The 25,001-nt window shown below is 43.1% G+C and overlaps 1 protein-coding gene across 1 annotated transcript; it reads right to left on the minus strand.

Moving 5' to 3' along the window:
• Positions 1-1,247: 1,247 nt before the first annotated feature.
• On the minus strand, positions 1,248-24,057 carry gc2 (guanylyl cyclase 2). The gene is made up of 25 exons (XM_072458859.1): positions 23,959-24,057; positions 22,706-23,004; positions 21,845-21,973; positions 20,905-21,084; positions 20,168-20,285; positions 18,857-19,158; positions 18,025-18,156; positions 17,719-17,822; positions 16,801-16,919; positions 15,873-15,957; positions 15,679-15,775; positions 14,504-14,626; positions 13,696-13,776; positions 13,415-13,591; positions 12,441-12,597; positions 10,846-10,995; positions 10,486-10,634; positions 9,689-9,852; positions 6,604-6,796; positions 5,635-5,809; positions 4,317-4,415; positions 2,140-2,234; positions 1,932-2,017; positions 1,749-1,837; positions 1,248-1,356 (listed from the first exon to the last, which is right to left on the minus strand). Exons 2-24 carry the CDS (start codon positions 22,943-22,945, stop codon positions 1,750-1,752), a joined length of 3,243 nt encoding a protein of 1,080 aa, XP_072314960.1. The 5' UTR covers positions 22,946-23,004; positions 23,959-24,057; the 3' UTR covers positions 1,248-1,356; position 1,749.
• Positions 24,058-25,001: the final 944 nt, after the last annotated feature.

Below are 25,001 nucleotides of genomic sequence, written 5' to 3' on the forward strand. Positions count from 1 at the left end.
GTTCAGAGATGTGCCATTAACACTTGTAAGTGTTCAGAGATGTGCCATTAACACTTGTAAGTGTTCAGTGATGTGCCATTAACACTTTTAAGTGTTCAGTGACTTCCCATTAACACTTGTAAGTGTTCAGTGATGTGCCATTAACACTTTTAAGTGTTCAGTGACTTCCCATTAACACTTGTAAGTGTTCAGTGATGTGCCATTAACACTTGTAAGTGTTCAGTGACTTCCCATTAACACTTGTAAGTGTTCAGTGACTTCCCATTAACACTTATAAGTGTTCAGTGATGTTCCATTAACACTTATAAGTGTTCAGTGATGTTCCATTAACACTTATAAGTGTTCAGTGATGTGCCATTAACACTTGTAAGTGTTCACAGATGTGCCATTAACACTTGTAAGTGTTCAGTGATGTTCCATTAACACTTATAAGTGTTCAGTGATGTGCCATTAACACTTATAAGTGTTCAGTGATGTGCCATTAACACTTGTAAGTGTTCAGTGATGTGCCATTAACACTTGTAAGTGTTCACAGATGTGCCATTAACACTTATAAGTGTTCAGTGATGTGCCATTAACACTTGTAAGTGTTCACAGATGTGCCATTAACACTTGTAAGTGTTCAGTGATGTTCCATTAACACTTATAAGTGTTCAGTGATGTTCCATTAACACTTGTAAGTGTTCACAGATGTGCCATTAACACTTGTAAGTGTTCAGTGATGTTCCATTAACACTTGTAAGTGTTCAGTGACTTCCCAGTAACACTTGTAAGTGTTCAGTGATGTTCCATTAACACTTATAAGTGTTCAGTGATGTGCCATTAACACTTGTAAGTGTTCACAGATGTGCCATTAACACTTATAAGTGTTCAGTGATGTTCCATTAACACTTATAAGTGTTCAGTGATGTTCCATTAACACTTATAAGTGTTCAGTGATGTTCCATTAACACTTGTAAGTGTTCAGTGATGTTCCATTAACACTTGTAAGTGTTCAGTGATGTTCCATTAACACTTATAAGTGTTCAGTGATGTTCCATTAACACTTGTAAGTGTTCAGTGATGTTCCATTAACACTTGTAAGTGTTCAGTGATGTTCCATTAACACTTGTAAGTGTTCAGTGATGTTCCATTAACACTTGTAAGTGTTCAGTGATGTTCCATTAACACTTGTAAGTGTTCAGTGATGTTCCATTAACACTTATAAGTGTTCAGTGATGGTCCATCATGAAGTTGGGCTCCTCCTCCTGAGTGTACAGCTGCGTCACCACTCTCATGTGTGAGATCATCTTCACCGCTTTGTGAAGAACATGCTTCATGTTCCTCGACTGAGAACTGGCCACGCTGCAGGTCCGACTGGAGAGAGAGGAAAAGTATATTGGACAGTGGTAGTAGTAGTAGTAGCTGCGCTCACATGGAAATCTCATCTGTTTGACTTAACAACTGAAATAAGAGAAACTGTGGAAGTGTGAACACATTTTATAAAGAGCAGAATGTGATTCAGTTTCAGAGAGGTTTCCACGAGGCAGCAGCGCCACAACAGTAAAAGTAATTTAAACTTGTAAAGTAGAAGAACTGAGTTTTGAGACCAAAAGTTTTTATATTGCATTTCTAAGGCTGTTTCTCTGTATCTAACTTTAAGGCCAGAATGTGTTTGTCGAAGAGTCACGTTGCTGAGTAAGACTACAGTTCTACAGTTGTGTGTACATTTGTTGTAATGTTATACATTTGTAAATGCATAACACTACCTCAGTTTTTCTTCTTTAAAAGTCGTTCCTGTTCCTTCCGTTTCTTGTACTGCGCTATCTCAGCCATCTGCAGCCCATGGGCCCTCTGCCTGTGGACGAATCGAGACACATAAGAATATGATCAGGCCCACCAGCCTGCTACAGGAGGAGGAGACAGACCACGGCCTGTAGGGGGCGCCTTACCCAGGCTTGAGCTCAGGAGGGATGGGCAGAGGTTTGGTGAAGCCTGTTCTCCCAATGAGCCAGTACGTCTCCTCGATGCCTTTGCCCTGCACATCGATAATAAAGACACAATCATCTAAAAGACTTAAACGACAAAATACTAATCTACATAGTCCTGGAGATGCTTTTCTTACGCCATTGTCTGAGTACTACGACACACTGAGCTTACCCTGACTTCAGTCCGTCCCCTCAGCACCACTTTGTACCCGAGGTTCAGCTCCTCCAGAACCCTCACGGTGCTCTGGTGAACGTGGATCCTGTAGGCTGGGGAGAACACACACGAAAGAAGTCGAGAAACTGTGGAACATCGCCAACTCTAGGGCTGCAAGCGAGAAGAAGCCCAACTTTGAACGGTCACGATCAGGAAAATGTCCCAATTGGCTGTTGTTGAGGAAATCTACAGTCCTGTGAAGCGGACATGTTAACAAAGAACTATGTAACATTTTCACCTTGTTGAACGTCTTTGCAAGTCCCGGTGTTTGAAATGTCCGTCGTCGCCCCCTGCTGTCTCTGGATGGAACAACAGCCTTGTAACGTTTGCCGACATCGACCCGACAAGACAACTCTCCTGAGAAACCCTCGCTTTTTTTTTCAAATTTGGCCACGGTAAATGTGTTTGTTTGTGATCATACTGCTTCCTGTTAGTTTGGCATTCTCACAAGGGAGCTGCAGGGGGAGCTCTAACGCCGAAGTTACTCAGCTCGTTCATTCGGTTAATCGATAATCGTGATAATTCAGGTCACAATGTAATCGTAAGGACTAAAAATGTATAATTGGGAAGACTTTAGAAGCAAAATTGAGTGGTTTTAATTCAATCTATAGTTAAAAACGTCTAAATATAAAGTATCTTTTTTTTTTAATCATATTTACTTTATTTTGTCATTCAGACAGTTCAATTTCATAAAGCTGGTCACAATCTGAAATGCATGGGATTAGGGATGTCTTTGATAATTGTGATCATTTAGTCACAATATAATAGCAAAGACTAAAAAATGATAATCGTGGCCATTTCAAAATATTCAAAAGATCATTTTGATTCAAATAACAGAAAAGTGATTGATGGAATAAACTGTAAATAAAGCATTTCTTCTTCTCATTTGTATCGATATATAACCTCATATAAGTGTATTTGCATTAATCATTGCAGTAAAAAAGATGGTCAGAGCAGATCTAGCAACCTCAAGTCACCGAAGACGAGATGTACGATACGTTCAGTCTGAGCCGAGACGGGAAGTAACATCGCGTGCGCTTAATATTGTGACCATAAACCATACTTGGGCCAGAGCCAAACCATATGTGGAGCGTTAAACATGTCTGTAAACTCTGAATGGCAATAAATAGAGGAGAAAAGGCTCGGAGACCTCAGAGAACGTGTGGACGGGCTGCGACTGACACTTCCGGCACTCTCTCCTTGCGAGTGTTGTCATTCATAAACCTTTAACATGGTAAACACTTGCTTCACTGCAAATATTTTTGCTCTGTCTTGCTTCTTTCTCATGGAACTTAAGGGCAACTGTCATCTGAAGTAATACCGCCTGTTTCCTGCATGACCATATTAGGAATGTACAGAGAAAGTCCTGGCTGGTCCCGCGAGAGTCAACCTTCGTGAATATTCATAGTCTTTGTCTTAAGCGCGTGAGGGAAAGTGTTCCGAGCAGAGCGCCTGGTGGAAGGTCGTGTGTGATGGGTAGTTTACGCTGAACAATTTGTATTAGTCTGTAATTGTAAGGGAAATAAATGCTTCTTCAAACGACCACGTCCTGTCTTGTTTTCTCAGATATGTTCAATCTGACACGAGCAAAACTAACTGCCTCCCTGTGTCGTTCTTGTTTTATGGAACGCTTTTAGTCTGACTCTGACAGTGATAATTCGTTATTTTTCAGTTCAATTAAAAGGAAATGTGAACGTTTTAGTGGCAAAATGAAGTCCTTTCTGCTCAGCCTTTCCTTAAAGTGTTTGTTTTCTTTTAATCTTACGTCAAATTGATCATTCAGAAAGTTCGATATAATAAAGCAGGTCACGTGTTCAGGAGCGGTCATGTGTTAGGAAAACAAGAAGAAAAACATTTTGGATTTTATCGTGTCTTGGTCGCGAACAATAGTTAAATTGTGACGTTTATTCCCGCAATAATCGTCGCGGTAACATTTGAAATCGGTGACACCTCTTCGTGGGATTCTTGGACTGTTTTCGCCGTTCTGGGTTCAGTCTTCTCTCGGACGTTACCGCTCCTGGACACGGGTACGAACGTGCCCCGTCGACTGACTCTACGTTCATCGCAAATGCAATCTCATCAGCCGAATGGCACAAGCTCAAAGTCTTCAAACTCAAACGGGTGGAGTGACGTACGCATCCCGGTGGACTCCATCCGAGACGCCGTGGTGACGGTGTCTCCGAACAGGCAGTACCTCGGCATCGTCAGGCCCACCACGCCCGCCACGCAAAAGCCTGCAACGACACGAGGCGAGCGCATGTTAGTAAGAAACACAAGTAGATACCACGTTTGGACTGGCCCTAATCCTCCAGAGTGGTTTCCCTTAGAGCGCTTTGGCGCGGTTCTTTTACCGGCAACTGACGTCACCCGAACATCGTAACGGAATTATGCTTTTTAATCGTGAGGCTGATATCAGCGATTCACAAAAAAAGTTGTTTAGTAATTCCGTGTTTGTGTGTGTGAGGGGCGTGGCTAAAGCGAGAAGACAGTGTTGCCTCATTTCTTTGACTTCTCTCAAAGCCTCTACGATGCGTTTGAACCTCTCTTTATGTCACGCTTTGGCGTTGGATCATATTAGACGTTTTATGACCTGGAAATATCAGATTTCTGCTCTTGACAAAGCGAGTGCCGTGCGTTGATAAACAGGAAACAGCTGTTGCTAACGTGCTTTGCTAGCTTTGTGTCGCTAAGGCTCGCGCTTTAGCACGAGATCAAGTCAGAGTTTGAAGAATTGAAGAAGAAGTGTCACTTTTAGTCACGTTCTTGTCAATTTATGTTGCTTTAAGTTGCATTTTGTTATTTCTAGTTGCGTATTTGTCAAATTTTTGGGGCTTTTTTGTCACTTTTACTTTCGGACACCTTTGGTTGCTATTAGTCTATAGAGTCACATTTAGTCGCTTTCAGTTGTGTTTTTGTTGCGTGTCGCGCTGTGTCACGTTTTTTTTTTTTTTACACATTTAGTCAGATTTTTGTTGCTTTTTGTCAGGTTTTAGTCGCTTTTTGTAATTTTTTTTGTTGGTTTTTGTCATGTTTTTGTTGGTTTTTGTTGCATTTTGTTGCATTTTGTCACATTTGTTGTCGCTTGTGTCACGTTTTTGTTGCCTTTTGTCATGTTTTTGTTGCCGTTTATCATGTTCTTGTCTTTGGAAATATCGTATTTTGGGTCGGAAATATCATATTTTGGCTCTTGACAAAGCGAGTGCCGTACTTCGATAAACAGGATACAGCTATTGCTAACGTGCTTTGCTAGCTTTTTGTCGCTAAGGCTCGACATATAAGTTAGCATCAGTGGAAATACGGCGCTTTAGCACAAGCTCAAGTCAGAGTTTAGTAATAGTTTTCTGTTTGTTTTCGGCTAAAGACAAAGTGAACCAGCGGAAACATGAAAAGAGAGACGTATCTGACCCTCACTGTCCTCGGCTGACTGTCCCGCCCGGTTTCATGCGCTCATACCTGTGTGCAGCCCGATGCGGATCCTCACGGGCACGTCGGGCATGTGCCTCATCTTGAAGGACCCCACGGCGCTGAGGATGTCCAGGGCCATGTTGGCAATCTCGGCCGCGTGGCGTTTTCCGTTCGGGACGGGGACCCCGGATGCCACCATGTACGCGTCCCCGATGGTCTCCACCTGAAGCAGAGCAAGAGACGTGAAATATGTACTGATACGCTAATCAGATACAGATGAAGAATGGAACAGAGGACCACAAAATCACACGTTTGGAGGGAATTCTGTTCACAAATCACAACATATTCTTAAAACGTAGAAATCAGAGCTTTCAATGGGAATAATATCCAAGGTATATCAATGCATTGCTAATCTGGACAGCTAAATATATTAAAAACGAATGGGAAAGAGAAGAGAATTTAGTTTTGACAGACGAAGAGTGGGAAAGTGTGTGTACGTCCCAGTGGAGGACCTCGAAATCACACGTCTGGAGGGAATTTGCCTGGGAAAATGTGTGGGAACCACTATGACGTGTTCGGGGACTGTCCTGTTTCTCAGCAATATTGGACTGAGGTCAATAAAGTGCTACAGACCGTTTTTTAAATCAACATCCCAGTGGATTAAAAAAACTATGTATTAGAACTCCTGCAATGGACACAATAAATGGATACCTAGAGCAAAAAGGCTCTCACACAAAAAAAATGGATGACTCAAAACTTACCAACGATCAAGGACTGGACCAACAATAAATTAAACATTCGCCAATTGGACTTGATTTGGAAATGGACAAATTTGACAAACTCTGGACTTGATTTGGATGATCGTTTTGGTTTATTTGTGCCTTATTTTAAAGGATTATCTTATCTTATTTTAGTTTCCTTTTTTGTCCTCGCTGGCTGTCTACTGGTTTAGATTGTTGTCTACTGCTCACTCTCTGGTCTTTTTTTCAAATATACAAATGCTGGCGCGGCCTCGACCTTGTAGACGTCGTGGTTCCCGATGATGGCGTCGAACAGCGTGTAGAGGTCGTTCAGCAGGTCCACCACCTCGATGGGTTCGCTGTTCGCCGAGATAGTGGTGAAGCCCACGATGTCGCTGAAGTACAGCGACACGTTGTCAAAATGCTCCGGCACCACGGTCCCGCCGATCTTCAGCGCCTCCGCCACCGACCTGCGCGAGCACAGACGACCAGTGGTGGGCGCTAGTGACAAAAATGCGTGTCTCGATGTTGATTTGCCGATATTCAGTGTTGATCCGACATTTTTGAGTAATTAACATAAGATATTTGGAAAATATACATACAATTACAGTCTAAATCAATATATTAAAAGACAATTAATTAAAATTCGCTCACCTGTGAAAAAGTTTAAAAACCAGGTGGATTAGCCAATCTGGGACAAGCATGGTCAATATTTATCAAAACAATCATGGCAATTTAAAACAATTAAAATAAATAAAAGATGATGAATATGGATATGATTAATTAAAGCCACACTGTGGAACATCTGAAAACAAGCAGGTACTTTCAATGTAAAAATACACTTCTAGATGAGTTACATTTTTAAAAACAATATTTTTTGTAGAAGTAATTTATTGACTTGTTTGAAGTTGTTTCCGACTCTTAAGATAAGATAAGATAAGATAATCCTTTATTGTCCCACATGGGGTTAGAACATTTTACTTACCTCATTGGTAATCTTATGTTCTTAATTCAAGATAGACTATTTTATAACCAATGAAATATTCTGACATATTCAAGACACTGACGCAATTAAATACAACTTAATCATAAATAAAAATTCAGATTAACGTTATGAATGCAGGTCCTTTTAAGCACAGATTGGATTTTAAAATGTATATGTCTTTTATAAATAAGATTAATGAAGATAGACAAGAAGAAAAACAACAACTGTCAATATTCTCTACTCTGGTGGCATTAAACACACAAATCCGGTCTGAAGCTAAATCTGACCAGTGTGAAGCTAAATCTGACCAGTGTGAAGCTAAACCTGACCAGTGTGAAGCTAAATCTGACCAGTGTGAAACTAAACCTGACCAGTGTGAAGCTAAATCTGACCAGCCTGAAGCTAAACCTGACCAGTGTGAAGCTAAATCTGACCAGTGTGAAGCTAAACTTTACCAGTGTGAAGCTAAACCTGACCAGTGTGAAGCTGAACCTGACCAGTGTGAAGCTAAACCTGACCAGTGTGAAACTAAACCTGACCAGTGTGAAGCTAAACCTGACCAGTGTGAAGCTAAACCTGACCAGTGTGAAGCTAAACCTGACCAGTGTGAAACTGAACCTGACCAGCGTGAAGCTGAACCTGACCAGTGTGAAGTTAAACCTGACCAGTGTGAAACTGAACCTGACCAGCCTGAAGCTAAACCTGACCAGTGTGAAGCTAAACCTGACCAGTGTGAAGCTAAATCTGACCAGTGTGAAGCGAAACCTGACCAGTGTGAAGCTAAACCTGACCAGTGTGAAGCTAAACTTTACCAGTGTGAAGCTAAACCTGACCAGTGTGAAGCTGAACGTGACCAGTGCGAAGCTAAACCTGACCAGTGTGAAGCTAAACCTGACCAGTGTGAAGCTAAACTTTACCAGTGTGAAGCTAAACCTGACCAGTGTGAAGCTGAACGTGACCAGTGCGAAGCTAAACCTGACCAGTGTGAAGCTAAACCTGACCAGTGTGAAGCTAAACCTGACCAGTGTGAAGCTAAACTTTACCAGTGTGAAGCTAAACCTGACCAGTGTGAAGCTTAACGTGACCAGTGTGAAGCTAAACCTGACCAGTGTGAAGCTGAACGTGACCAGTGCGAAGCTAAACCTGACCAGTGTGAAGCTAAACCTGACCAGTGTGAAGCTAAACTTTACCAGTGTGAAGCTAAACCTGACCAGTGTGAAGCTGAACGTGACCAGTGCGAAGCTAAACATGACCAGTGTGAAGCTAAACCTGACCAGTGTGAAGCTAAACCTGACCAGTGTGAAGCTAAACTTTACCAGTGTGAAGCTAAACCTGACCAGTGTGAAGCTGAACGTGACCAGTGTGAAGCTAAACCTGACCAGTGTGAAGCTAAACCTGACCAGTGTGAAGCTGAACGTGACCAGTGTGAAGCTAAACCTGACCAGTGTGAAGCTAAACCTGACCAGTGTGAAGCTAAACCTGACCAGTGTGAAACTGAACCTGACCAGCGTGAAGCTGAACCTGACCAGTGTGAAGTTAAACCTGACCAGTGTGAAACTGAACCTGACCAGCCTGAAGCTAAACCTGACCAGTGTGAAGCTAAACCTGACCAGTGTGAAGCTAAATCTGACCAGTGTGAAGCGAAACCTGACCAGTGTGAAGCTAAACCTGACCAGTGTGAAGCTAAACTTTACCAGTGTGAAGCTAAACCTGACCAGTGTGAAGCTGAACGTGACCAGTGCGAAGCTAAACCTGACCAGTGTGAAGCTAAACCTGACCAGTGTGAAGCTAAACTTTACCAGTGTGAAGCTAAACCTGACCAGTGTGAAGCTGAACGTGACCAGTGCGAAGCTAAACCTGACCAGTGTGAAGCTAAACCTGACCAGTGTGAAGCTAAACCTGACCAGTGTGAAGCTAAACTTTACCAGTGTGAAGCTAAACCTGACCAGTGTGAAGCTTAACGTGACCAGTGTGAAGCTAAACCTGACCAGTGTGAAGCTGAACGTGACCAGTGCGAAGCTAAACCTGACCAGTGTGAAGCTAAACCTGACCAGTGTGAAGCTAAACTTTACCAGTGTGAAGCTAAACCTGACCAGTGTGAAGCTGAACGTGACCAGTGCGAAGCTAAACATGACCAGTGTGAAGCTAAACCTGACCAGTGTGAAGCTAAACCTGACCAGTGTGAAGCTAAACTTTACCAGTGTGAAGCTAAACCTGACCAGTGTGAAGCTAAACCTGACCAGTGTGAAGCTGAACGTGACCAGTGTGAAGCTAAACCTGACCAGTGTGAAGCTAAACCTGACCAGTGTGAAGCTAAACTTTACCAGTGTGAATCTAAACCTGACCAGTGTGAAGCGGTCTCCTGTGGTTCACTCACGGCGGCAGCATCTGCGTCAAGAGCTTCTCTGTCTTCTGCTTCTCGATCTCCAGTTCCTCCGTGCGCTCGCGGATCAGCTCCTCCAGGTTGGACGAATACTGCTCCAGCATCCGCAGCATGGAGTCGATGATGTTCGTCTTTTTCCCTTTGTTTATATTCTTAAACTGAAACGGGGAAAAAAGGCATGGACAGTGCATTTGAAGAATGTTCCACTTTTTCTGCCACATTTATTCAATCACAAAGCAAAAGACTTCCTGCCTTATTATAATACTGAAGAAAGCACTGTTTTTGACGCGTACGCTACAACGCTTCTTTAACCCTGTACAGCTTGTGCAGCTCTCCTCCACCTCGGCACCACCCTTGGACCTCAGCACCACCTTTGGACCTCAGTACTATATTCAGACCTCAGTACTATATTTGGACCTCAGCACCACCTTTAGATCTCAGCACCACCTTTAGATCACAGCACCACCTTTGGACCTGAGCATCTCCTTTGGGCCTCAGCACCATCTTTGGACCTCAGCATCACCTTTGGACCTCAGCACTACCTTTGGACCTGAGCACCACCTTTGGGCCTCAGCACCACCTTTGGACCTCAGCACTACCTTTGGACCTCAGCACCACCTTTGGGCCTCAGCACCACCTTTGGGCCTCAGCACCACCTTTGGACCTCAGCACCATATATGTGCGTTTGTATCAATCATAAAACATTTGATGAATGTCTCCATCGTTACTAAAGTAATCCCACAGTTCCCTGATGTTGGTGCTTTGAGTGTCTTGCTCTGTGTAAAGTGAACCTGGTCAAAGATGTGCTCAAAGTCCGGTCTCTTGTCCGGCTGCTCGGTCCAGCACTGCTTCATGAGCTGGATACACTCCATGGGCGCGTAGTCCGGACTCACTAGGGGGCGACAGAGAGGGGGCGGCCGGCGCAGCTTCTCCACGATCTCTGCAACACCGTTTATTTTCTACTTTTGACTCTGGATAAGTGGAGTGCGTCGATGAATAAAATGACCACAAATCGACTAATAAAACATTTTGTCATTTCTGTATTTCAGTTCAGAAAACTTTATTTATCATAAAACAGTGACAAAACTAAAACCAGCATGTGCTATTTTGTGGGAGTGTCTGCGTATTCTCAGACACATGATGATCCTCACCTGCCGAGGACAGGTCCAACATGCTGTACGGAGCTCCTCGCACCACCACCTCCTGCATGATGATGGAGAAGCTGAACACGTCTCCAGGCTGCGTGCCATGGAGACCAGGCTGACCACTGCGGAGGACCTCTGGAGCGGTCCACAACAAGTCTGCAACGAGAGGAGGAGGTCAGAGGGGCAGAGGATGAAGAGGAGAAGGTCAGAGGAGCAGAGAATGAAGAGGAGAAGGTCAGAGGAGCAAAGGATGAAGAGGAGAAGGTCAGAGGAGCAGAGGATGAAGAGGAGAAGGTCAGAGGAGCAGAGGATGAAGAGGAGAAGGTCAGAGGAGCAGAGAATGAAGAGGAGAAGGTCAGAGGAGCAAAGGATGAAGAGGAGAAGGTCAGAGGAGCAGAGGATGAAGAGGAGAAGGTCAGAGGAGCAGAGGATGAAGAGGAGAAGGTCAGAGGAGCAAAGGATGAAGAGGAGAAGGTCAGAGGAGCAGAGAATGAAGAGGAGAAGGTCAGAGGAGCAGAGGATGAAGAGGAGAAGGTCAGAGGAGCAGAGAATGAAGAGGAGAAGGTCAGAGGAGCAAAGGATGAAGAGGAGAAGGTCAGAGGAGCAGAGGATGAAGAGGAGAAGGTCAGAGGAGCAGAGGATGAAGAGGAGAAGGTCAGAGGAGCAAAGGATGAAGAGGAGAAGGTCAGAGGAGCAGAGAATGAAGAGGAGAAGGTCAGAGGAGCAAAGGATGAAGAGGAGAAGGTCAGAGGAGCAGCGGATGAAGAGGAGAAGGTCAAAGGAGCAGAGGATGAAGAGGAGAAGGTCAGAGGAGCAAAGGATGAAGATGAGAAGGTCAGAGGAGCAGAGGATGAAGAGGAGAAGGTCAGAGGAGCAGAGGATGAAGAGGAGAAGGTCAGAGGAGCAAAGGATGAAGAGGAGAAGGTCAGAGGAGCAGAGGATGAAGAGGAGAAGGTCAGAGGAGCAGAGGATGAAGAGGAGAAGGTCAGAGGAGCAAAGGATGAAGAGGAGAAGGTCAGAGGAGCAGAGGATGAAGAGGAGATGGTCAGAGGAGCAAAGGATGAAAAGGAGAAGGTCAGAGGAGCAAAGGATGAAGAGGAGAAGGTCAGAGGAGCAGAGGATGAAGAGGAGAAGGTCAGAGGAGCAAAGGATGAAGAGGAGAAGGTCAGAGGAGCAAAGGATGAAGAGGAGAAGGTCAGAGGAGCAAAGGATGAAGAGGAGAAGGTCAGAGGAGCAGATGATGAAGAGGAGAAGGTCAGAGGAGCAAAGGATGAAGAGGAGAAGGTCAGAGGAGCAGAGGATGAAGAGGAGAAGGTCAGAGGAGCAAAGGATGAAGAGGAGAAGGTCAGAGGAGCAGAGGATGAAGAGGAGAAGGTCAGAGGAGCAGAGGATGAAGAGGAGAAGGTCAGAGGAGCAAAGGATGAAGAGGAGAAGGTCAGAGGAGCAGAGGATGAAGAGGAGAAGGTCAGAGGAGCAGAGGATGAAGAGGAGAAGGTCAGAGGAGCAGAGGATGAAGAGGAGAAGGTCAGAGGAGCAAAAGATGAAGCAGGTAAGAGGAGCAGAAGATGAAGATGAGAGGGTCAGAGGAGCAGAGGATTCACCGTCCGCAGACTCCTCGCCGCAGGGAAACCTCTGAGCCTCGAGGACCTTGTTGTAGCCGAAGTCCGTGACCTTCAGGACGAAGCGTCCGTCCACCACGCAGTTCCTGGACTTGAGGCGAGTGTGGACCACGGCCCTGTTGTGCAGGTACTTCATGCCCTGAACACAGCATCAACAACGCTGTGGAAGCAGGACTTTTAGCAGAAGTCGAGCTCTTTTGTGTTTGGACGTCACAGATAACGGTCAACTTGAACCTCGAACCTGCTTCCGCCATCGATACGTCATAATTAATAAAGATTTTGTTCCGACGTGCTGCTTTTACGATGTTCTCTCCTGTACGTGTGAGGAACTACGTCACGTCTAACCTTCTGAATGAGATGTGCACGTTTTACAGCTGAGATGTGAACGCCGGCAGAGCATCAGCAGAAATGTTTCAGGAGGAACGTGACGAGCCGCTTATGGACATCACAGGTCAAACACAATTATATTTCAGATTTGACTCAACGTTTGGCCCCAGTTTGACCGTATGTGTAAAGTTTAACATTGTACATCCTGGTTGGACGCGAGCACATAATATGACACAGGTAGAGGTGTTTCCACAGCTGTTACCATAGCAACCAGACTGTAAACAAGAGTCCACATAAATGACACAACAGTTCTGATCTGACGCACAATAAGACCATAAAACACCTTTATTTAGTCCAACCATGGTTTAAACTGTCTCTGTCGCACACTGATGACATCACAGAGGGATTCAGATCCACTTCCTGTCATTTTGAACAACTTATTTTTCAAAAGTGTCTTTAGAAACTGCAACTGCACGGAAATAAAGCTATGATAAATATTTAGTTCTTTAACACCAAACTGAGTCATAACTGGACAAACAGAAGAACGAACAGAAGTCGTGACGGACTTTAATACACGATCTAAACGCGCCGGGTCTGCGTCATGGAGCTCGCGCGGCGACAGGAGGCACCTTGATGAGGTCCAGGAGCAGGGAGGACTTGAACATCCAGTCCAGCTTCACGTCCTGGTTCCGCAGCAGGTCCTCCAGACTCCCCCTGGAGCAGAACTCCGTCACCATGGCGAACACCCCGCAGTCGTGGAAGAACCCGAGGAACAGGTTCACGTTCTCGTGGCGGATGTCCTTCATCTGAAAAGAAGGGCACGTTGAAGGACGCCCGGTCGCAGCAGCAGCAGCAGCAGCAGCAGCAGCAGCAGCAGCAGCAGCAGCAGCAGCACTCGCGCCGGACGCACCTGTTCAAAAAGCTCATTGGTCTTCTGGTTTATCCGGCTGAAGGAGCCGTCAGGAAGCCTCTTCAGCCACGCCCAGTCGCCCTGAAACACAAGGCAAACTAATACGGTGAAGGTCTGTCGTGTTTTATTCATCTGACAAGTCCATACGACACAGAAAAGTGCACTTTTCAGTAAAACAAAGTGATGACGATTATATTTAATAGTCTACCAAACATTTTGCCTCGCACTGCAGACTGTTTTTGACATTTCCCTCTGAACTTCAGAACTGTGAACTTGGGGCTCAAAACTTCTGCCATGGACATAATAAATGGCTACCTTTGGAACATACTTTTGGCATAAAGTAAAGAAATGACTGACACAAACATCACCAGCGATCAAGCTGACATCGGAACAGACAACAGGCAAATGGAAAAACTGATATTCGGATTTAATTTGGAAATTGACAAATTTGACTATGGACTCAATGGTACATCTGAAAATTGAAAAAAAAAAATGCAAATATTACATTAAGACTCAATTTAAAATTGTGAGGTTCTTTTATTCTTTTTTTTTATTTAATTTAATTTTATTCTATTTTAATTCTATTTTATTTAATTTTTATTTAATTTTATTTAATTTTATTTAATTGTATTTAATTTTATTTAATTTTATTTAATTGTATTTAATTTTATTTAATTTTATTTAATTTTATTTAATTTTATTTAATTTTATTTAATTTTATTTTAATTTATCTCTGTCAGGTTTTGTTTAGTTCTGTCATTAAAAATATATATATATATAAAAATAAGATGAACCTGGCCGCGCCCACCTCGAAGATGACCACGTTGGAGTTCTCGTAGGTGGCTGGGGACTGGCCCGACTCGGCTGAGGCGTGGCTCAGGGTGGACACGCTCTTTGTGCCGCTGGCCCGGCTCTCGTCGCAGCTCAACTTCTGAAAAAGACCCAAAAACACAAACGTAAAGACACAAGCGGCCTAATACTAGTTCAGTCTGTCTCTGGTCAGTGTAATGCCTCGTTTGTCCAGGAGGGGTGCCAAAGGTTTCAAAGGTTTCGTCCGGACGCTGTTTTAGGAATCACGATGTTTCCACTTTTGTGCACAAGTCATTTTCAATCTCCTGAGCTCTGATTGGACCTTGCTTTGCGTAACCTGGCAACTCAAAACCGACCGGGTCACCTTTGGTTAGGATTTTGTGACGTTATCAGTTAATTTGATGAACCCTTTGTGACATGCCGTAAAAAATAAAAAAAAGGCCATGTAAAAATCTTGTATGCTATAGTTCCTTTAATATATATATATATATATATATATATATATATATATATATATATATATATATATATATATATATATATATGAAGTTATGTTATAACACTTTACATTACACATTCTATCAATAATATTATACTATATCACTATTTGAACTGAATGCCCAATAAATTACCCAAAAAAATGTAAAACGCCACAAAATGTTTCCATGTTTTTAATTGGAATTCTAGAACTTTGTCCAAATAGTAATTGACACAAAAACGAAAACAACAAAAACACTTTAAACCAGATACAAGTTATCTAATTACATTTTTTTTTAACTACACCGATTTTTTTTCTTTTGTGCGTGTTTTCTTTTTTTCAACCTTCCTTTTTATGGATATAAAATCAAACAAAAATAAGAAACCCTAACAAACATATTTTTGTATCTGAAATTTGATCAGTAAATTTTAAAAAATGATTTAAGTTGTGATTTGGAGAATAGTAACATTGGTCATTCGTTCAACTCGAAAAGAGAAAAATTACTCAATACTAAATACGTTTGTGATGAGCTTTTTAAACACGATTTTGTCCACTTTAATGTGCAAAAAGAACCATTACTGTATTTTTAATGGTTTCTTTTCTGCTAAAGGGTTTTAGGATCTGGACCAGTTTTCCAGTTCCAATAATACTAAAGTCCTCAAATCCGTTCCAATCAAGCAGAATGTGACACTGGCCTTGTTACTAAGCGACGGGTTGATAAAAGTCACGTCGTCCAAAGTCAGCCGGATTTTGTTGGGACCTCGGACCATTCGGAACTGGACAACGCGCCGCCTGCAGGACAAAAGAACAATTGCACCGCGCGACTTTTAGAACCGACGTTTTTGAAAGAGTCGCTACTGGGTTCACGGCGGGATTTTCGAGCTCTTACCGGACGCCGTAGGTCAGAGCGGCAATCGACACGAAACAAGCCGCGGCCCAAAAGAAAACGGTCAGGGTGGAAAACAGCTCCATGCCTGAGGGGAAAACCAAATGTATCGATTTTATCACCATTAAACTGGAAATGTGACCAGAATGTGACAAAAAGTGTCAAAAATGTGACAAAAGCAACAAAAATGTGACAAAAAGATTTACTAAAAACAACAACTACAAAATTGTGTACAAAAATGTGACAAAAAGCGACAGAACACTACGACATTGACTCTGACTGAAAGAACAATTAATCACAGATAAAAGCCATAAAACTGTGACCAGAAAGTGACAAGAGCGAGAAAAATGTGACAAAAACGACCAAAAATTGACAAAAAATTGACAAAAATGTGAAAAAAATGTGACAAAGAGCGACAAAAAATTAACAAAACGCTACGAAGGTGACTCTGACTGAGAGTACAAGTAATTGCAGATCAAAGCGATAAAAATGTGACCAGAATCTGACAAAAAGCGACAAAAATGTGACAAAAATGTGACAAAAATGTGACAAAAATGTGACAAAAATGTGACAAAAATGTGACAAAAATGTGACAAAACGTGATCCAAAGCCAAAGCATGACATAAAGAGAGGCGTAGAGGCTTTGCAAAAAAGTCAAAAAAATGAAGCAAAACTGTTCCTGTCCACTTTATTTTTAGCCACGCCCCTCACACACACAAACTTGGAATTTCTAAACGTCTTTTTGTGAATTGCTCAAATCGACCTGAGGATTAAAAAATATGATTCAGGTACAATTTAGGTTTTATAATTAAGAAAAGGTTTGGGTGACGTCCGCTGCTCCCGTCGAGTCAGGACCAGAGCCAGACAGTGAGCGGGGGGATCAGGGCCGGTGGGAATGTGGTTAAAGAGTCAGATGCCCTCCCCTCCTCACCTCCAAAGCACAGCACTCCTGGTGTGAACCAACAGGGGGCGTCCTTCCGTGGTCCCCAGCCTCCAGGGAAGTGGATCTCTGAGCCCAGGAAACGGACCAGACCAGCCTCCAGGTCGATCCTGCGTCAGAGAAGTGTGTGAGCAGGACTAAACCAGGACTAAACCAGCACTAAACCAGGTCTAAACCAGGTCTAAACCAGGTTTAAACCAGGTCTACACAAGGACTAAACCAGGTCTAAACCAGGACTAAACCAGGTCTAAACCAGGTCTAAACCAGGTTTAAACCAGGTCTACACAAGGACTAAACCAGGTCTAAACCAGGACTAAACCAGGTCTAAACCAGGTCTAAACCAGGTTTAAACCAGGTCTACACAAGGACTAAACCAGGTCTAAACCAGGACTAAACCAGGTCTAAACCAGGTCTAAACCAGGTCTAAACCAGGTTTAAACCAGGTCTACACAAGGACTAAACCAGGTCTAAACCAGGACTAAACCAGGTCTAAACCAGGTCTAAACCAGGACTAAACCAGGTCTAAACCAGGACTAAACCAGGACTAAACCAGGACTAAACCAGGTCTAAACCAGGTCTAAACCAGGTCTAAACCAGGTCTAAACCAGGTCTAAACCAGGTCTAAACCAGGACTAAACCAGGTCTAAACCAGGACTAAACCAGGACTAAACCAGGACTAAACCAGGTCTAAACCAGGTCTAAACCAGGTCTGAACCAGGTCTGAACCAGGTCCAAACCAAGTCTAAACCAGGTCTAAACAAGGACTAAACCAGGTTTAGACCAGGTCTAAACCAGGTCTGAACCAGGTCTAAACCAGGTCTAAACCAGGTCTAAAGGAGAGTGGTCAATCTGAGGCAAAAGAAGGTTTCTTGCAGCTTTAACCAGCCGCAGCAGGAGGACTTATCTGACCTGTGAGTGGGGCGCAGCTCCGAGGACTCTCCGTCTGAGTCCAGGATGATGAAGTCCATCAGAGCAGATCCAGAGGAGTCGGTCTTCACGGGGAAACTGAAACCCTGCAGAAAGAATCTGAGCTTTACGAGAACAACAACAACAACAACAACATGATCTGAACCCATCTCGTATGAATGTGGATGTTCTCACACAGTTTTGGCCTCCCCAACAGCACCGGCCTCTTACTTACACTTTCCTCTCGGTACAATGTCAACCCTCCAGAACGTTCAGGACCAAATGATTCCAAAAGTGAAAATGTGAGACCTGAAACTGCAGGTTCGCCGCGTGTCGGGCCAGATTTCCCCCCGACATCCACTCGCCTTTAACTCTGAGTCTGTGCAGAGCATGAGCCACGAGCAGCACCGAAGTGTAGATGGTCCCGAAGAGAGGGGACACCTGTGGGGGGAGGGGGGGAGGAAGAGAGGGAGAGGGGGGGAAGAGGAGAGGGAGAGGGGAGGAAGAGGAGAGGGAGAGGGGAGGAAGAAGAGAGGAAGAGGGAAGGGAGAAGAGAGGGGAGGAAGAGGAGAGTAGGGGGGAAGAAGAGAGAGAGAGGGGAGGAAGAGGAAGAGGAGAGGAAGAGGAGAGGAAGAGGAAGAGGGGAGGAGAGTAGGGGGAGGAATAGGGGAGCAAACAGGGAGGGAGAGGGGAGGAGAGAGTAGGGGGAGGAAGAGGAGAGAAAGAGAGGGGAGGAGAGTAGGGGAGGAGGAGGAGAGGAAGAGGTGAGGAGGTGAGGAGGTGAGGAGGTGGAGGCAAGGCGGAAGTGAGGGAGGAGGTGAAGGGAGTAAAGAGGAGAGGGAGGAAGAGGAGGAGAAAGCGAGGAGGAGGTAGAGGAGGAAGTGAAAGAAGAGAGGAGGAGATTAGGATGGAGAGAACAAGAGAAGAGGAAGAGAAATATAAACAAACAAAGCTCCTCATTCTTAGCTCAGTCACGGGACGTATGAGTCTTAAAGTCCTTCAACTGAAACAACGACGTTCTGAGGCGGTTTATTTGTTCTGACTGAGAAGAGACTTTGTGCCAGTCTTTGTTTCATGTGAACTGGCCCATCACTTAAACCTTAAACCAAGACAAATGTGTCACAGTGTGAGCGGTTGAGACCTGGTGCGGGGCGAGCGTCCTGGCCACCTCGCCGCGCTCCATGGCGGCGCCGTAGGCCTCGTAGAAGGACGGGCCGGGCGAGTCGGCGGTGACGGTGAGCACGGCGTCGTAGGCCCGCCGCAGCTTGCCGTTCCCGCGCAGCGCCGGGTAGGTGACGTTGCGGTGCGGCAGGCTGTACAGCAGCGCGTCGTACGGGATGAAGACCACGGAGCCGTCGGTCAGCCGGAGGTCGTGGGCCGCCTCCAGGAGGCGCCGCTGCAGGTCGCCGCCCAGCAGCGCCGAGTGCATGCACAGGAGGACCACTGAGCAGAAGAGGCGGTCAGAGCGGTTTTACACACTTTTATGTCCTTTTATTTTGTTTTTTGTGTTTGTAAAGTAATAGAGAAAGTAAAATAAGTCAACTTTACGGTTAAAGGTCTTGGTTTTACACACTTTTATGTCCTTTTATTTTGTTTTTTGTGTTTGTAATTGAAAGAGAAAGGAAAATAAGCAAAATTTACGGTTAAAGCACTTGATTTTTGCCTATTTTTTTTTCCTTTTCCTTTGTTTTTGTGTTTGTAAAGCAATAGAGAGAGTAAAATAAGCAAATTTACGGTTAAAGCACTGGATTTTTATACGTTTTGTATTCTTTTACTTTGTTTTTGTGTTTGTAAAGTAATAAGTAATAGAGAAAATAAAATAAGTAAAATTTACGGTTAAAGTTCTTATTTTTACACACTTTTTTGTCCTTTTATTTTTGTTTTTTGTGTTTGTAATTGAAAGAGAAAAGAAAATAAGCAAAGTTGACTGTTAAAGCACTTGATTTTTACACTTTTTTTGTCTTTTTACTTTGTTTTTGTGTTTGTAAAATAATGGAGAAAGTAAAATAAGTAAAATTTACAGTTAAAGTTCTTGGTTTTACACACTTTTTGTCCTTTTATTTATTTTTGTGTGTGTTTGTAAAGCAATAGAGAGAGTAAAATAAGCAAATTTACAGTTAAAGCACTTGATTTTTACACGTTTTTTGTCCTTTTACTTTGTTTTTGTGTTTATAAAGTAATAGAGAAAGTAAAATAAGTAAAATTTAAGGTTAAAGTTCTTGTTTTTACACAGTTTTTTGTCCTTTTATTTTAGTTTTTTCATTTTTGTAATTGAAAGAGAAAAGAAAATAAGCAAAGTTGACTGTTAAAGCACTTGATTTTTACAATTTTTATGTCCTTTTACTCTTGTTTTTGTGTTTTTAAAGCAAAAGAGGAGAGTAAATAAGTTGAGTTTGCAGCTAAAGCACTTGATTCTGTGGCGTGCGGGAGTAAGGCGCAGTTTTGGACACACCTCGGATCTCGCTCATCTTCTGTATCCTCGCCAGCGTTCTCCTGATGCCGTGGGGCGTGTCCTCCACGAAACTGACCAGTCGGACGGGCAAACCCTGACCCCGCAGAGAGTCCGCCACCTGCAACGACAGCAGCACCAGACGCTTCACTGCGACTGCGGCGACGAATCCACTGACCGCGACTTGACTTTTTGACTGTATTGAAAGCGGAACTAAGTACTAGAGCTCCCCCTGCTGCCCCTTTGTGAAACTACACTGTCAGAAAACAGACGCAAACGCCTTTTCTTTCGTTCTTTATCGTAATAAGTCGGTATAATCACACACACAAAAGCATTTCACGTAGCCAAATATAAAAAAAGGGCGAGGGTTTCTCAGGGGAGTTTTCTTCGGGTCGATGTCGGTCATGTTATAAGGCTGGTTTTCCGCCCAGAGACAGCAGGGGGCGACGACGGACACTTCAAACACCCCGAAAACGCATATTTAACCATCCCAGGGAGTTACAAAGACGTTCAATAAGGTGAAAATGTTACTTAGTTCGGCTTTATAGTCCATCTGACAGGTTAAACTACACATTTGACTAAAACGTAGTGAACACAATTATTATTATTTCAGATTTTACCAAACATTTTGCCTGTTCGTCCCCAGTTTGACAATTTTTGTGCAGTTTATAATTGTACTTCCTGGTTGGACATGAGACTGTAAACATTAAGCAACGTTAAGTTTCTAAACGTAAAGTTACCTTGGTGGCGGTCTCGGTCCAGACGTCTTCGGACGAGGACAGGACGGCGACGTGGGCCCAGCTGAAGTAGGACAGCACCCGCAGGAGGACCCTGGTGGGGCGGGGCATGGCGCGGGCGAGGGTGGGGTGGCTCCGGGGCTCGTCCAGGTCATCGCCGACACAGTCCCACGGGAACAGCGCCTGGGAGAGGACACAGGGGGCACTGTTTTGAAAGTATGTACGAAAGGTTCTTGTGATTATTCTCACTTTGACTTTATTTGGCGTGATTGTATCTGTTGTAGATAAACATGATAGTTTTACACCAATCGAACAGCTATTTGTGATTACAGGAAGTGACATCACACCAGGGAAGTTTATGCAGAAGTTACACGAAATAAACTACTTTTTGACCCACGAAACTTTAATTCAAATCTCATATATTTGTATTTTTACAACAATTTTTGTCAAATAAAAAAAGACATTTCAGTTGAGTTTTGACCCGGTGGTTGCTATGGAAATTTCCTCGTTTGACGTCACGAATTACAACCAGGAAGTACAATTATAAACCTGAAAATGTTAAGCAAAATTTAAAATATATTTATCTTAACTACATTTTAGTTCATTTTAGTCCGAACTGTCAGAGGCACTTTAATGTTTGACGTCTTCGTGGCGATTTGTAGAGATTTGTGCTCAAAAGAAAAGTGCAATATTAATAAAATGCATCATTATTATTATCGATACTACAACGTTTAATACTGTTTTTTGCTCGGTTTTTTTTCAATGTCAGTTACAAACTATGCAGAGTAGTAAACTGTATTTATGGGCGTGGCCTGCTATATGTATGTCACAGTGTAATGTAATGCAGCTGTGGGAAAAGGGGTCGGGCTCTTTAATGAGTCTTTATTAATGAACATATTCTGTGTCATCATGTTTGGAAAAAGGAATCCTTCATGTTTCATACTTTGTTCCAGCCTTTGCTGATCATGGAGGCGGCGTCGCAGATCCCGGGGTTTATGGGTCCAGTGAAGGCCGAGGCTTTGGTGTGGAAGCCCAGAAAGGCCTTCAGACCTCGGGACGAGTCGCACGGCTCCTGAGAACAACACCACTCATCACCAGAGGCTCAAGGTGAGACTCACGATGACAGACATTTAGAGTGAAAAGGTTATTGTTGATGAGGACTGACTGTTAAATCCACAAAGAGTCTCAAATTTAACAAATCCAGGGCCATAAAATACAATAAACCAAGACAAACCTAGACTAATACAGGACTAAACCTGGACTAAACCAAGATTTACCAAGAAAAAACTAAGATCAGGACTTAATCAGGTCCAAACAAGGTCTTATCCAGGTCTAAACCAGGTCTAAACCAGGTCCAAACCAGGACTAAACTAGGCCTAAACCAGGACTAAACCAGGTCTAAACCAGGTCTAAACCAGGTCTAACCCAGGACTAAACCAGGTCTAAACCAGGTCTAAACCAGATCTAAACCAGGACAAAACCAGTACTAAACCAGGTCTAAACCAGGTCTAAACCAGGATAAAACCAGTACTAAACCAGTACTAAACCAGGTCTAAACCAGGTCTAAACCAGGTCTAAACCAGGACTAAACCAGTACTAAACCAGGTCTAAACCAGGTCTAAACCAGGTCTAAACCAGGTCTAAACCAGGATAAAACCAGTACTAAACCAGTACTAAACCAGGTCTAAACCAGGTCTAAACCAGGTCTAAACCAGGTCTAAACCAGGACTAAACCAGTACTAAACCAGGTCTAAACCAGGTCTAAACCAGGTCTAAACCAGGTCTAAACCAGGCCTTTCTCCACCTGCAGGACGGTGAACTCAAAGGTGTGTGCGTGGGACAGCTCGGGGTCTTTGTTGATCCGGTTCGTGGCGAGCTGCGCGGCCACGTGCGGCAGAGCTTTGGCGAACATCGGGTCACAGCCCCAGGGTCCGACCACGCCCAGTCGGAACCAGGCGGCCTCTGCGGGACGGGGCATCCGGGCCAGAGAGGCGAGCAGGGCCAGGACCAGCAGGGGGCGCCGGCTATCTGGCGTCTGGAGCATCTTAACGTCTCTAATCCAACGTCCGGCTCAGGAGAACATGGTCCAGAAGTCATGTGACCCTACGGAGGGATATCGTTCAACCCCCTTAACGCCGCGGCACATCCTCCACTGAAATATTACCAAATTATTCCAAACCCGTCAGCTCTCGCACTGCAGGACGTTTACGGAAAAAAAAGCTTGATTAAAAAATATCATACATTACCCAATATGTTTATAATCTTTGTTAAATAATTCAGTTTTTCTTCGGAAATAAAGCTGTCACATCAAATTTCTGTATATTAAATCCACACAAAGTAAGAAAATATTACCGTATTTTCCGGACTATAAGTCGCACCTTTTTTCATAGTTTTGGCTGGTGCGACTTATATATGTGATATTATTTGTTATTTTCTCACTGACAACCACAAGAGGGCGCTCTAGGCTCTAAGCGACGCAGAAGAAGAATCTGCACTTCCTCTACTTCTGGAGTTTGTGGAGTTGTTTAGAAGTGACACAGAGGAAGAAGAATTCAATGGATTTAGTGATAGATTTCCCCAAAAAATACGACTTATACTCCAGTGCGACTTATATATCTAATTACAACATTTAACGTCTTATATTGGAGATAAACGTTTTAAAGTAATGTAAACAATGTAAACAATTTCTTTATACCTTTATTGGTTTAATGCCATAAAGGACAACATACCAGACAAAGCAATAACGTCTTCATTTGGTTTGGAAAAATTCATCAAAAAAGAAAAAAAATCCCGTAAAGTGTCATTTCATTTGTGTCATTTTCATCTAGAATGAACAAACCCAGCAGTATTATTGAATCAAAATGTCAAAAAAGACAACACTATTTCTGTTTTTTATATGTTTAGAAGCCTTCAGTTGCCATATTTCAACCTTTATCCCGGTAAAAATGGATTTAAAAGGTCTAAATCTGCAGTAGAAATAGTTGAAATCGCTGACTAGTCGACTACTAAAATGATCAATCAGTAGTTAATACATTAAAATAAAAAGCGTTCTCGTACCTCGCCTCGACGAAACAAACCTCCAGCTCAAAACCGTCGCTCCGAACCACATTCAGCAGAGACAATCAAACATAACGGACTAAAAGGAAAGGCCTCTGCTGCTGCTGAAGGCGCTGAGCTTCTGCTTATTAGGCCACGGATACTTTCAGCTGTCGCCTCACATCATGTCAAATCCAATCACATTTAAGCCCAGGATAAATCATACTTATGTGTATTTAGACGTGTGGATGCAATGTAAGGGAAATGCATCGTATTTGTACAAGACACTTCAGGCGGGACTCATGTATTACAAGTTATTTTTCATATAAAATAGCAACAAACAATAGGGCTTGATCGCTTAATTGAAACGAATGGATTATTGAGATAATTGTCAGCTAATTTAATAATCATATAATTGTTATCTGGACATGATGTGCTCAGTGCGGACGTTTCATGACTCGGGCAAAGAAAAAAAACTTCAAAAAGGAAACTTCAAACTTGTTTAAATCCAAGCTAAAGACTGTTTTGTTAAGCCGCGCCTATTTATATTTTAAAATACCACTTTAGTCTTATTTTATTTATTTACTGTGACGTACATTGTTTTATATGTTTATAAATTGAATTGTGTTTTTTTTTTTTTATGTGTTTTCAACATTGTAAAACACTTTGAATTGCGGTTTGTATGAATCGTGCTTTATAAATACATTTGATTTGAATTTAATAAAGTACACGTGGTTTGTGGTGAAATGTTGTGTTTTTGATCGAAAAGCTATTTTGTCTATAAATTCTATAAATCAAGTTGTCCTCAAGTGTCACTTTAGCTTCACCCGGGTCAAATTTCTAACAAATCTGATGTTTATGGACGTTTAGCATTTTAAACATCTGTATTAATCGAAAGTATGATCACAATATCATTAGGCCCTTTATGGTTGCCTTAAAAATACGGAGTTCCACTTCCTGTTCCATTCATTCTTAGCAGAGTTTTGCCCAAATAAATTAAAATAAAGTGACATCAGAGAGTATTTGATATTTTTCCTATGTAAATATGTCAAACCGACGTGTTA

The sequence above is a fragment of the Eucyclogobius newberryi genome, unplaced genomic scaffold (genome assembly GCF_026437365.1).
Source record: "Eucyclogobius newberryi isolate DKJ021-1_F unplaced genomic scaffold, fEucNew1.0.hap1 SCAF_22, whole genome shotgun sequence".
Taxonomy (NCBI): Eukaryota; Metazoa; Chordata; class Actinopteri; order Gobiiformes; family Gobiidae; genus Eucyclogobius; species Eucyclogobius newberryi.

Coding starts and splice junctions, on each gene's coding strand:
- gc2 (XM_072458859.1), bottom strand. CDS start 22,945: ATGCTCCAGACGCCAGATAGCCGGCGCCCCCTGCTGGTCCTGGCCCTG. Junction 13,592..13,695: donor CCAATGAGCTTTTTGAACAG/GTGCGTCCGGCG, acceptor CCTTCTTTTCAG/ATGAAGGACATCCGCCACGA. Junction 6,797..9,688: donor TTGACGCAGATGCTGCCGCC/GTGAGTGAACCA, acceptor GTGCTCGCGCAG/GTCGGTGGCGGAGGCGCTGA.